Raw genomic sequence first — 14,105 nt, forward strand, 5'->3', positions numbered from 1 at the left:
ATTTTCAAGAAAAAATCGCAAAGTAATGGTTGTTTTCATATTGTTGCAAAAAAGCGCATAGTATTTTTAAAACACGAACATGACAGCATACCGTTGGAAAGGTCATTTCCTCTCCTAACAAAAACGAAATTGAAAATCGGCCTAAAAATGACAGCATGCAAATTTTTTAGTACGAATGTCCCGAAAAATAGTTATTTTGCTTTAAGCCAAATGTTAAGGTGTACAACCCTTTTTCATACAGTATTTTGTGTTCAATTTGATGAGATCTACAACCTATAGGACTAGATCATTTGAAAAGTACAAAATCACTGAACCACCGTGTTATAGACATTTCCAGAATACACTAATCTGAACGTATTGCGTTGGATCCATCATTCAATTCTGCTAAAAGCAGTCAGCTAGAACTACTTACATCATCTGCTGCCAATATATTCTGTTCACTCACCTGAAAAGAAAAAGAAAACCCACACGTTAGATTTGCGATGAATTAACATTTCTCAAAATTCAACAACACATATCCATCAATACGAAAGAAGCACCGCCAGCCACGAACCCATCAATCGTTGCTAATAAATTTAATTTTAATTTCGTGAAAGGCATTCACGCGATTAAAGTACCTTCACTTGTTTTCGCAGCACCCGACTGACTATCGCGGTTCGAGTACACGGGTGGTCGCGTTGTTTCGTAAACTGAAGAACCTCTCCAGTTTGGGTTTAAAAAAAAGATACCCCTCCGCTAAGTAGCCGGCCGCGGAATTTCGTTTCAATAAACACACGCACACTAATTACTGGTATGGAAGTGTCTGGAGAGTTGAGTACAAATAAAATTATTTACTATTTATTTGTCTACGCGATTATCCGCTGAAAACACATAAAACATTTAGCGATAGACGGAAATTTATTTAGAAGGATGGGAATATCCAAATAGTGTAAGTCGTAAATCACGATTTGGGGGTAGGGGAATTGTGGGAAAAACCGACACTGTGGGTAAAACCGACACCCCACAACATTTCCTAGAAATCAAATTTTTATTCATTTCATAATGATACATTATTATTAGTACGTTTATTTAGAGCATTTGAAGAAAAATTGGATTTACGTTAGTACGCCGAATGTAATAAAAATAAACAAAACATACAACAGCAGCGTTCATACTCGTCTGGATGTTAAATTTCGTTGGTAGATTTTAAGGTTTTAACCGAACAAAAGCTTTTCAAATCACCACATTTTTCAGTACCTGTTATTATCGGCCTGTCCTATGATCAACTAGGTGCATTGAAGACGAGTTTGAGAAATTCAATATTTTTAATCGCTTTTATAAAAAAATGTGCGCTGTTGGGGTAAAACCGACACCCTATGGTTAGGGTAAAACCGACACGCTGTTAAGATGGTTGTGTATATTTGCGATTCATTTCAAAATACTGGGGTTCTTTGTGACACTTCAATTAGCCTATTAGAACACTATAGTATCAACAGAAATGCACAGAAATACTTTTATTGTGTTTATTTCTTGTAAGTCTCTTTAAAAATCAAAAATTGGATTTTTTGCTTATCTGATTCTATCGAAGCTGTTGCTATTTCTGCAAAAAGCTCATCAAACCGAATTTCTAGTGTTCTCTTGGTTTGTCATAGACGAACTTTATCACAATGAGACAGTGATCTTATGTATACCCCAATAGATCGTTGATGATCAGAGTCCGAAAAATCAAATCTGAAAAAGATAGTTTTACTAAGAAGTGTGTGTGTCACTTATAAGTGAATGAGTCCAATTAGCAGAACGTAGAACGCTTGCAAATCTTCTCTTACGAAATAATATGAAACTGGAGGTTGCAACGATGTGCGCAAGGATTATTTGGAAATACTCATCAATAAATAATCCTATAGCATAAAATACTCTTATTTATAGTACTACGCTTTCGAGCTTTCTTCCTTTCACTGATGAAGCAATAAAAAGCACATATTTGCATCATACATACTCACACTTTATTATTCACGCATATATCTCATGTTTAATAAAGATAAAGATTTTAGTAAAGTGGAGAGAAATTATATTAAAGGGGTGTCGATCTTACCCCTATAGGGTGTCGGTTTTACCCGCAGTGCCTACAAAAAGTCACTTTGTTTTCCAAGTTTTACAACCAATAATTTTTAATGAAATTAATTTTTTGAAGCGCTGAAAAAATTAAGTCTTGTTAAGAATTTTCTGAAGAAGAATTCTGCATAAAAACTATAATTTTATTGGTTTGGTGGCAACTTAGAAAAATTGTTAAGCTTAAGGTGTCGGTTTTAACCACAATTCCCCTAACAATCTTTCACGAAACAGGTAAAAAGTTGCCGAAAACAAATAAGCCAACTTCATCGGGTTAAATGATGTATTTGTACCTATATAGGAGGTCAATTTAACAGCAGGGGTGCTTGTATCGCCTCGGTTCGCGATTCCCACACCCAACTGATACCGCTAATTCTTATCTACATCCAAACTGCAACTCGATCCTAATTTCAATCTTGTTTTTTACCTTCTAGTTACCAAAAGCATAAGAACCATCGACCACGACGATCTGAAGCGACACATGGAACATTTTAACGCTTCATCGAAGGGTAATAATTGCATAAGATCAACGGAGTCTAATCAAAGCGAAAGTTTTGGTGTATAAACTAGCCACAAACAAGAAATAAGACGGAGAGGGCATAGCGCAATTGTAGATTTACTAAAACTGACAGATTTAACTCTACGCCAAAACATACATGCGAAAAATCATCTGGCTGAAAATTTAGTAACGGTCAGTTTATCGGACTTGCTCCAGTGAAGGGTGCATAGCTTACCACACGAAGATCGCGTTTCCATCTACATAAAAATATTACTTGACAAGGTAATGAAAAACTGTGAGTATGTTCATAAGCGGAAGTGAACTGAACAAAGCACCAAAAAAACGAACAGAAACCATGGTTATACTAGACACTGGAGCAAACATATGTTTTACATCTCGACCTCTGAACCAGGTAAACCGGTGTTGTAGAAAACCAAACCATAAAGTAGGGGGGACCCTATCTTCGCTTTGTTTTCGTTTGGCGGTTTATTTAATACCTAGCTAACAGAAAAATACAGGTTGAAATTCCCATCAGCAGAATGTACATAAATGGTACGGAAATGATGGCCAATGTTGAAAAAGGATTCGTTTCTCGTCTAACTTCTGACGGGGTAACATAAATCGAAGGGGTGACAAATGAGTCTAGCAATGTTTCAATGTTCACTTTATTGGTTGTCAGGTGACTTTTTGTAATTAACCCTGTGCTAGAAAAATGAGTACGCGTTTTTTCTACTGTTTCAGTCGAAATATCAGTGGGCTACGGATTCATTTCAGTAAGATCAGCGTATCAAGGTTATTTTCAAATAGCCAAAAAGACCAGAGTAATAGTAACTACAAATTGGAAGAAAATTGTTAGTAACTACAAATTGGAAGAAATTTATTAGGATCAAGCTATTAGAACTGTGTAAATAAGTTCAAGAGTTCGATGAATCGAGCACGAAGCATCCGTCGACTGAGCGGAAAAACCAACGGGGCGAGACTTTACTATTTAACCATTTAAGTTTTTAGGAGATATTTTTCTGACCCGGATATTATCATCATCATTATCACGTAAGTCCATGATGAAGCAACTGTGAGGTTTTTAACCCATTCATGACCATGTTGTTTGTGGACAAAAACGTTTTTAAATAGCTATAACTTTTGTTTGAGGCAAGATTTCATCACAAAAACAAGTAAGGCTAATAAATGTAACTATTGCCTTTCATTTGAGTATTAACAGTTGCAAGGATCCGCTCCTGAACTGAAGTTATTGCAATTAGTCTGATTTGATTCCGATGTAGCAGTGCTGCCAGGAACAGTTTATGTTGATGACGGAAAATGAATTTTTCATAAATCTTCGTTATGTTGCAAAATTTTTGAAAACTAATAAAACTTATCAATTTAGACTGTCTTTGGCTACGTTTTCCACACAATTGGACTATTGTAAATATTCTAGAAGAATTGCATTGAGCATTAGAAGGTAAAAATTGAGCAGCTTCTACCACTGCAAGGGAAGCACCTATCTTTATGAAAAAAGGTTTTTCGTCTTTCTTGATTCCGTTTTCATGGAAAAATAGTTTTGAAACCCTACATGGACTAGAAAAAAATTGGACATGAAAGGGTTAAGGCTCTTTTTGGAACATAACTTTAACTAGGTGCTCTATCGACATTCGAGTTACATGTGCATCCAACTGTAATCTGCCGCATTTTATCAGCCTTCCGATGCGTCGCCGCAGAGTATTGTCGCACAGAATTCTCTCAAAGTCCGTCTTCTTTAGCGACTACGACCGTTTTAAGCAGCAGGTTTTTAAAAAAAATCTTTTGTTTAAGACAAGTTTGTAGATTGCACCAATAGTTTCAATGCTTGGTTCAAGTAATCACTAGCTTCGACAGTAAGTTGTCCGAGCTATGGACCTATCAGCGCAGCAGTTTATAAATTTGCCGGACCGGTTTTTGGAAGATCTAATTGTTGCCCGCACATGATCGCGAAGATTTTTGCTTGAAATACAGTACGCTATGTAGTTAATAGCGAGTGAAATCCTTCCAATCTCATTCCACTGCAACAGATACCAGCACCAGGTCCAGGTGTAACAGGCCACTTGCGTTTGTTGCTTGCTCTCCGTATAACCAGACAACCACACCTTTCGAGAAGGAACTTTTAAATGGAATGTTTGTTGCGTTGCGTTGCGTTGTGACGATGATTTTGGCGACACTGACTTCATCATGTTTGACGACTGATTATCTAATAAGAGTTGCTTAGGATGTGGTAAGTAGGAATTCATACTAATCCGACCCATATTAAAACCTCAACATGCCGGCCGCCCCCGTCGCCATCATTCACGGGGAAGGATAAAGGATAAGATAGACGGGAAGTGTTGACGCTCCAGCTTCTTAACGAAAGCTAGACGATTCATAAGGCTCTTCCATAGGTATCGCGGAGTTAGTGGTTTGGAACGGTATAAGGTCTAGGATTAGGTCCAAGCAAGCGATGCGACCTGTAAAGCATAGGTAATTAGTTAGTAGTTGAATTAGTTTTCGAGTACACGATCACTCGAAAAAGAAAGGATCATGTTTCGTTTTTGGTTCTTTTTAAACTCTGGGTAGCCGGCTACCGAGAGTATCCTGTTTTCTAAACTCAAGCAATTTGAACTCCACACACCCAACCGTGGGAGTATTGCCTAGAAAAGCTAATCTTTTCTGCATAATGGGCTGGAGCACTATTTATTGTGGCAATATTTAGACAAATTTCTCTATTCCTTCTCTACGATATATTTATTGGGATGAAAACTATCGAGTGACAGCACGTTATACAGACAAAGAGTTATGATAGCACGAGAAAGTATTTTTTTATTGTCCTTATAAGATTGTTTGTGAAATACACGTATACGAACGATAATAACAAACATTGAAGGGAAATACAAAGGATTGTTAACCTGATACACGAACTTGTTAGAAATGACCGAACTTGAAATTAGATTAATAAAAACAGACGCAACGAATTTTCAGTGCGTATTCACCCGTGATCATCGATACTAGTCAGATTAAAGTCTTATTTGGGCTGATTTCCAAACAACTATTGATTTTGACGGTAGTGTTTTCTTGACTAGATCTGTTCGCACCCCCTCATTCTGCTACTATCTGCAGAAGGCTGATAGAGCACCCAGTCGTCGCTGGTCTAAGGAATAGGAAACTGACCATAGTCGTGTACGACTGGTAGTAAGAGCAACAGAATTCTTGTCCCAGCCGATTGTATACAACGGTACTTTCCAGAATTCGTTCGCCATCGAGAGTATTTTAAACACTCTCAAAAATTTAATCATGCGTTTCGCATGACACATCGGAATTATGGTTGTTTGATGGTTTTTTACCACAGGTGGTCCGTAGTGTAGTGTTAGCCGGTTCAACAACCACTACCGACACTAAACATCTTATCTAGGCTGCTCGGAGAAGGTTAGCTTACATACCCGACCGAGTATGTGAAATCGCGTGATGATAGTTCCGCTCATTGCACACCAGCAATCAATAAATTAATAAATTCTTCTTGGGACATGATGATTGAATAGTTAATCGTCGAAAAATTCGATGGTCGGTAAAGCAGTTCAAGAACAATAAGCAAATCCACCATTTCTAAAATCAGAAAATATTGGATTTGGTATGTACCCCAGAAAAGTAACAGAGCTTCCGTGCCAGCAGGATTACTCGTTACTTGCATCAGAGGGTACACTCGCGTATGCTGATAAAGAACCATTCATAAATTACGTGACGCGTTTAGGGGGAGGGGGTACGACAAATTGTGACATGTTGTGACGCCTGAGGGCGGGGGAATATGCTGGAACGTTACGTAACATGTATTACTAAAGAAAAAAACTTTTTCCAGGAATATGTTACGTAATAGGGGAGTCGAAATTGAGCAATTTTTGCGTTACGTAATTTATGAATGACCCCTACAGCTGCACTTTATTGTGCGAACTATCGATGAATGCTCAAAACTTCTCTAAATGTTAAACTTTCGAGTATACCATCCCTAGTTTTCTTCTCAAGCCCTACTTTCGTCGCACTACCTTTGGGTGCCACGAACAGATAACAACAATGACTAGTACCTTTGAGAAAATTCATGAGTTCAGAAAGTCGTTTTCCTGTTGCATCACACAGATTTCAGCTATAAAAATGTCAGATGAAAAAAAAATCGAGGGTTGTCCTACTGGAGCTGTAGAGCTGGGTTCTCGGAAGGGCTCCCCGCCAGAATCACTCACTATAATTGCAGACGAGACTGGAAATGTCACCCACTAATACACGGCTTAAAGCCAATTGCAGCGGGCCGTGATTCTGATTGAGATATTGAGTGTACGGTTCAGATGTGCGGGCGTAGGGACTTTACGATAGCGTGGGACTGAGCGTTTATTTTTACGCGCTTGAGACCGCGGTAATCAGATTATAAGTGTTATAGCACCCACTAAATCAAGTGTAAGTAAGTTATCGTGCACGATCGCATAAGCGTTTATACGTCGCGCGCACATTTGTATGTTGTGTGTGCTAGCGTGTAGATATCTTCGCGTATATAAATTCAATTTCATAATCGTGTGTGCATTCGTATATTCTCGTGTGTTCTTGGATGAAAGTGCGGACCGTGAATCTGATACTGAATTTTCAGTGTATGGTTCAGATGCTAGAAGAGAGTGAGTTCTTCCATATTACTAGAGTTCCCGGTCATAGAACGTGTTGTCTGGTGTACATAAGCGTAATTTTTCTGATTGGTCTAACTGAAGACAAGGACCTAGGCTGCTAGGCCCGAGAGTAGGGACTTCCGGTAGTAATCGATTCATGATCGCGCGAACACGGGCGTTAGTAGGTTTACTTTCGAAACCGAGAGTTTGTAAATTTATAAGTGCTAAAACGTTCACTTAGTCACCGGAGTGTTTTCATCCTTACGAGATCGCGGGCGTAGTTGTGCGTGAATAAGGCTCAAGCGTTTGTATGTTAATGTGTTTGGCGCGTCTGCTAGCGTGTATGCAACTTCACGTGCATAAATTCGATTTTATAACCGTGTGGTCATTCGCATATTCGCTTGAGTTCTTCAATAATCACGCGGACCGTGAATCTGGTGATTAATTTTCAGTGTACGGTTCAGATATCAAAAGAGAGTTTCCCCGTACCACTACAGTTCCCGGTTATGTCGCAATTGTAACGTGTTGTCCATTTAATACGATCGACATTTTTTTATTGGTCCACAGGGCAGGAAAAGTTCGCAAAATGAATTGATTGCTGTTCGAAGCTTCACGAAGCACCCTCTCAAGCATACCACATGCAATCGATGAGTTTCACACAATCGCTGCGAACATTTAGGGGTAAAACTTATCTCTGCTTCGACGAAGCGAGCTTCGCATCTAGTTCGCTTTTTACAATGTTCGAAAAAGTTCATATTAACCATAGAAGCACACATCGTCGAACACGAGGTAAGCTCTTGGCTCGTGGCTTTTGCGTTTTTGGAACATTGCACAGAGTTTCGAAGCGATATTCGGTAAACACATATAAAGCGAATGCCAAGTTTATTTGAGAATCGCGAACATCGAAGTTTTATATCGCTTCAAGCATCAGCATCATGAGGCCACCGCGAACATGTTCGCTACGTGACTATCTGTCTTAAAATCATAAACTGTAAATCTTATTTTGAGTATAAATAAAATGGATTATTTTAAGATTATAATTTAGGGATTAGGTGCGTTGCATACCTTACCAATTTATGAGCCACGAATTTGAATGAGAGTAGTGCGTAGTGGTAGTGAAATTCAAATTCTTTTTTTTCGGAATACAATTATGTTTACTAGCAACTTTGATTGCAAACTCGTCTTTTCTGCTTCAATCGGAGTATATTTTCCCTGCCAAGGAGTTTAGGTGAAGATGTATAAAGTATGTTTAAGGGGGTAAGGGCTTCAGCGTGAAATTTTTTTTTTTTTTGTGGAATGACTTTTTTGGATGAAATGATACATTATAATGTACAAAAGTTTTGATAAATTCGCTTCGCCCAAATTTCTAAAAAATCGCAAATAGCGTTTTTTTTTCACGGTAAAACTATTACCCCTCTCTTAATAATCTACCTATCTAAAACAAATTCTTCCTAAAAAGAACAATTTTCGGATAGAATCTCACTGCTGACGTCTGAGTTCAGTTAGACGGCGAACTTCAGTTATTTGCATCCACTGAGGGGTAGTTAGGCGTAGTCCGTTGGCCTTTGTTTTCAGCTTGTTGCGGTTTCTAACGTTCTTGCGCAACATTCCTAAATCGGCTAGTCATATTCACTCAATAATATGCGATGATTTGTGTGTTAAACGTTATTTTTAATTTTACCAAATGAATTTATTAACAAATACCTACATACTTGAATCCATTATTATTGTCATTAATTGAATTATAATGTCGCATTCCAGGCATCTGTACCAAACCAAGCGGAAAGCTTCCAAATGATTTTTATAATATTGTTTTATAAGTTTATTGGTTGAATACCTAATCACACTTTCGTTCCACTTTTATGAAATTTATTTCCTGACTTGTTCATGTGTTTTGTGATAAATAATGAGAAGGATATTCCAACTTGTTTGTATTGTATTTGTTAATTTATAACTGATGGAGAAACGCAAAGAACTTACAAACAATGTTCTAGTGATTTTTTTTGTTGGAAATCCAAAAAAAAAATCTAAAAAGGACAAAATTTGGTTTATCTTCTCCATGATGTAATCTTCCCTTATTTGACTTTCACTAATAAAAAATAAAAGAAAGAAATATTTAGGGCCCCTTGTATTTTTTTTTTATTTCTTGAAAATGCATTTTTAATGTTTATGTTTCAACTAAGAAAGATTAATGCTACTAATTTAAAAAAGTTTTGCTGCATGTTCGATGGTTTTTGTACTTTTTTACATCTATCTATCTATCTATCTATCTATCTATCTATCTATCTATCTATCTATCTATCTATCTATCTATCTATCTATCTATCTATCTATCTATCTATCTATCTATCTATCTATCTATCTATCTATCTATCTATCTATCTATCTATCTATCTATCTATCTATCTATCTATCTATCTATCTATCTATCTATCTATCTATCTATCTATCTATCTATCTATCTATCTATCTATCTATCTATCTATCTATCTATCTATCTATCTATCTATCTATCTATCTATCTATCTATCTATCTATCTATCTATCTATCTATCTATTTATCTATCTATCTATCGGTCTATCTATCTATCTATCTATCTATCTATCTATCTATCTATCTATCTATCTATCTATCTATCTATCTATCTATCTATCTATCTATCTATCTATCTATCTATCTATCTATCTATCTATCTATCTATCGATCTATCTATCGATCTATCTATATCTATATTATTATCTATCTATCTATCTATCTATATAAAAGTCAAAGTTTGTATGTATATGATTTATAGGCTCCCAAACGGCTTAACCGATTGCCGTAAAAATTTGCACACAGTAGGTATTTGGTATGGGGCGTGTTTGTGTGCTATTAGTTGGAGATTATCTGCCCGCCAGATGGCGATTCGGAACAAATTGTGTTTTCCTCCTATTGCACTGAAAGTCGCAGCAACGCGCGGTGGGTAATAGCTAGTTTCCTATAAAGGACATGTCTGGAATTCACTCAACCTTTCAGTATGTTTTGCGAGACCCGGAGAGCGGAATCTTATACATCAACCGACTCAACTCGACGATTGGGGACAATGTATGTGTGTGTATGTATGTAACAAATATTTAACATTTAATACGAACGAAGGATTTTTATTATTTTCCAATATCTCGAAAGAAGACCAAAAACATGCAATCAATTATTTACGCCACCAGGGTTATTTTAGGCCAATAGCATCTACGGACAATTTAATGGATGCAATATAATTTTTCTTTTGATATTGTATTTTTTCTCAGATAAATCTCCCTATAAGTGATGTGTTTTCATTGACATATTTAGATCAACGATGAAAAAATCGTTCATTTTAGTAATCATCTAGTATATATAAAAGTTCAACTCATTGTTTGATAATTTTACAGATCACTCTTGTTTAGCGTTAGCAACGAATAAAAATCATAAGATGTAATGCAAAAAAGATCAGAAGGCATCATTTCTTCTCGGGAAAAAGATTTTGTTTATAGAAACCGATGATTTTGTGTTAATCTTCTTAGGAGATCGTACTATTGTGTAGTTGGGCAATTGCTTTTTTCCTCCATTCTCAGTGCTGCGGAAAACAGCCTTTATCAACCTTTTGTAAAGAGATTCGATTGATTTTTAGTTGAACGATTTTTTGCATCCTTGATTGAGATGATGCTTTCATTGAATTCGTAGCTCTTACTTTTGCGAACAAGTTTGCTGAAGACACCAAGTATCTATGTTGAATACTTTGAAAGTTGTAGCTTGTTGTTTGTGGATGACCCATCGGCGCTTATTTATTGTTCAATATAGTAATGATCCGTTCAAACAAACTAGTTGAATTTCATTTCTATAAAACGGAAAAGGATGAAATCAGAATTTCATTCACTATTACAGCTAGAAACAACCACCGAATAATTCCAAGTTGTCTGAATGTACCTTGATTACTTATCAGTGCACAAATCTTCATTTACCTTATGACAGCAAATTTACTAACACATAACCATCAAATCGATCTGGAACACATCTCGGAAAATTAGAAGCGAAATAAATAACTCCAAGTAGAATGAAAGTCGTTCTAAACTCGAACTTTTTCGAATACTGTCTTTCCATTATTATTCGCTTTTTGTCCCATTCCATATTTTGATATATTATTTTGAAGACCCATATTTTAGTTCAATAATAAAATCAATCAAGATCAATTTCGATTTTTTTTTTAAATTTTACAGTGGTGTAACCCCTTAAGAGAGTGTACTAAATTAATAGGAAACTTAAATTTAGAAAGTTATAACCCTCGCTCCACAATGCAGTTTGCGACAGAATTTCTCAACTGAAAATTATTAAATGAAATGAATGAAAACAAACATTAAACTACAGCATTTTGTACGCATGCACTTCAGAGGTCCAAGAGTTACAATTTCTGTTCTAGTTCTCGGATCGCCAACACATTTTTTTCCATTTTTGGCCCAGTTCTTAAGGGAAATCCAGTTTTTAACTTTTTGCATACATATTGCATTGAATGAAGAACTTAGATAATGTATTCATAAAGTATTAGTAATAATTCAATTGTCCGTTCATTTTAAAAGGCCATTTTCTATAACTTTACAACTGATTTAATTTCACTTTCAAAATTTCTCGAAACATCACGTTCTAAAAGTTCTCAACCGATATAATATTCGAAAACAGTTATAAAAAATGTCTCATCACACTGGTAGATGGATTCAAAGCGTTTTTTAAATAATTGCACGAAAAAAACATGCGCCCTTCTAAAACATACTTCTGAATAAAAATGGTTTTACTGTTAGTCGAAAACAAGATTTACAAAACGACCAGCACTGCCAAATATGAATCGGGAATTGTCGAGTTTATTGACATTCCCTATTTATTTCTAGGATTCATCATACACATCATGACGTTATTTATTTAACTGATAATCGATTTTTTCCTTTGAATGGATATCGATATCTTTATCCTCAAGAAACCGACATAACTGGTAGGTAACTATAGGAACATGACTAAGATAAGCGACCCACTCAATACGTCGTGTACATTGTGTTTAACTTCATTTTCTAGCCCTAATTTATTTCATTTGAAAATTTATCCCCGCCCTGTCACGAAATCTTTATTTTATCCCTACTGGTAATATATCAGTAGGGTATCTTAAATAAACTTGTTACGTCACTGTTCAGTTAAACCCAGCATCCATAAGCTACACATTGTCACAATTATTTTTCACCTATTCCACCCTTAATACAAGGCCTCTGTCTAGAATATACTTTTTTGCATAACTAGTAGGTATGTATTTGAATAAAGAAAACTAATATCGTCCGGCGAACATGTTAGCGATGGCCCTCGCGATGCTAAATTGGTATAATCTTTCGGTATTCGTGATTCTGAAATACTTCGAAGTAATCTTTTTTTCTGTGTTCGCGAACATCGTTTCGAAGCTCCATGTAAATGTTTCAAACATATCGATCACACGAACCAAGAGCTTAGCTCGTGTTCGTCGAAAACTACGCAAAAGCTTTTACATATCTTTCCGAACATCAATGAAATGAACAAGAAGCTTCATTTGTCCTCGCCGAAGAGCATGCAAAAGTATCGCCCAAATGTCCGCAATTACGATGGTAAGCGATTGTGATGCGAAGCTTGTGTATACGAACCAGTAACGCAAAGCTTCGCGCTTTGAAAGTATTCGAACATAGGTTCGGTTCGAATATTTCCTGCCCTGTTGTTCCAACCGAAGGCATGTGTCTAAGCTGCTAGGACCGTGAGTATAGATGTCCGGACGTGACCAATTCATGGTCCTGCGAACAGTGGGTTAATGCTTGAGACTTGCAAATTTATTAGCGCTAGAACGTTCACATAATTACTGGGGCGTTTTAATGTTTGCGAGATAGCATGTGTGGATGAGGACAATTGTATGTTCACGTTTGTAACCAAGTTGGTGTTTTTTCTAAAGGTTTATTTGACACAACTGAATGCGTTGGCACAACTGAGCCGTGGGTCCTTTGAGTTTTTACAATAAGTAAAAATAAAAAATACTAAGAATGTTAGTGTGTCAGACCTTGTTGATGCAGTTTACTGCCGCGTGTTGAGATCCTTTTCTTTGGGGGTGAAACATTAGTTGCGTTATAGTCGTAGATTGGGGGTCATTCAGTCGGCATTCTCTTACGTCACCATCGGTACTACTTTCTTGCTATTCACGGTCAGAGGTTCTTATTTGTTTCTTGTTCTTATTGTTATAAATCCGTCTTCATCGGCATTCGTTTCTTTATTGGCGATGCTAGCTGTTGGTTTGGGAGCGGTTGTCGTGGTCACAGTCCCTTCATTATTAATTCGATCGTTGTTTTTGGTTTGTCTGTAAATGTCGGTGGATGCTCGTTAGAGTTGGCTGTAATAGATGAGGTTTGACTAGTTTCTTCGGCGCATGTTTTTTCCGGAGTTGGCTGCCTGTTTACAGAATTGGCATGCAGGGGTCTGCCCGGGATATGTGATCAGCGTTGTTTGCTTATAAGTTACGCAATCCTTCGGTGATTCACATTCGAGAGTCATCATTGTAAGAAGGTATTGGTTCAGTCACTCTCGTCCTCACAATACGCCTTTGGGAATAGCGGTGAAAAAATTTTCCCAAGTGTTTTTCGTAATAGTTTCCACTTCTCCGTATTACGACATAATTCGTTTGATGTAATCTTCTTTAGCGCACGCCTCCAAATCATGGATACGACCGTCCACCATGTCGTTTTCCATATAAATGGGGATCTTGATTTTTTTTATTTCGGTTATAGAGGTTTTAATCTAAAAGTTATTCGCTTCTTCGGGTTAGAAAAATCTTTTATGAAAAATTTCTAACCCTATGTGCGCGGTCGGG

General features: G+C 36.8%; 1 protein-coding gene across 1 annotated transcript in view; it reads right to left on the minus strand.

The window, feature by feature from the left end:
- Positions 1–412: 412 nt before the first annotated feature.
- The window catches only part of LOC131694885 (uncharacterized), a gene marked incomplete at its 3' end in the record, with an annotated part of 34,061 nt that continues 20,368 nt past the window's right edge, over positions 413–14,105 (minus strand). The window contains exon 3 of the mRNA XM_058983401.1: positions 413–445. Coding sequence (XP_058839384.1) covers positions 413–445 — 33 coding nt within the window. The remainder of the gene's footprint in view (positions 446–14,105) is intronic.

Source organism: Topomyia yanbarensis, unplaced genomic scaffold (genome assembly GCF_030247195.1).
Source record: "Topomyia yanbarensis strain Yona2022 unplaced genomic scaffold, ASM3024719v1 HiC_scaffold_186, whole genome shotgun sequence".
NCBI lineage: Eukaryota > Metazoa > Arthropoda > Insecta > Diptera > Culicidae > Topomyia > Topomyia yanbarensis.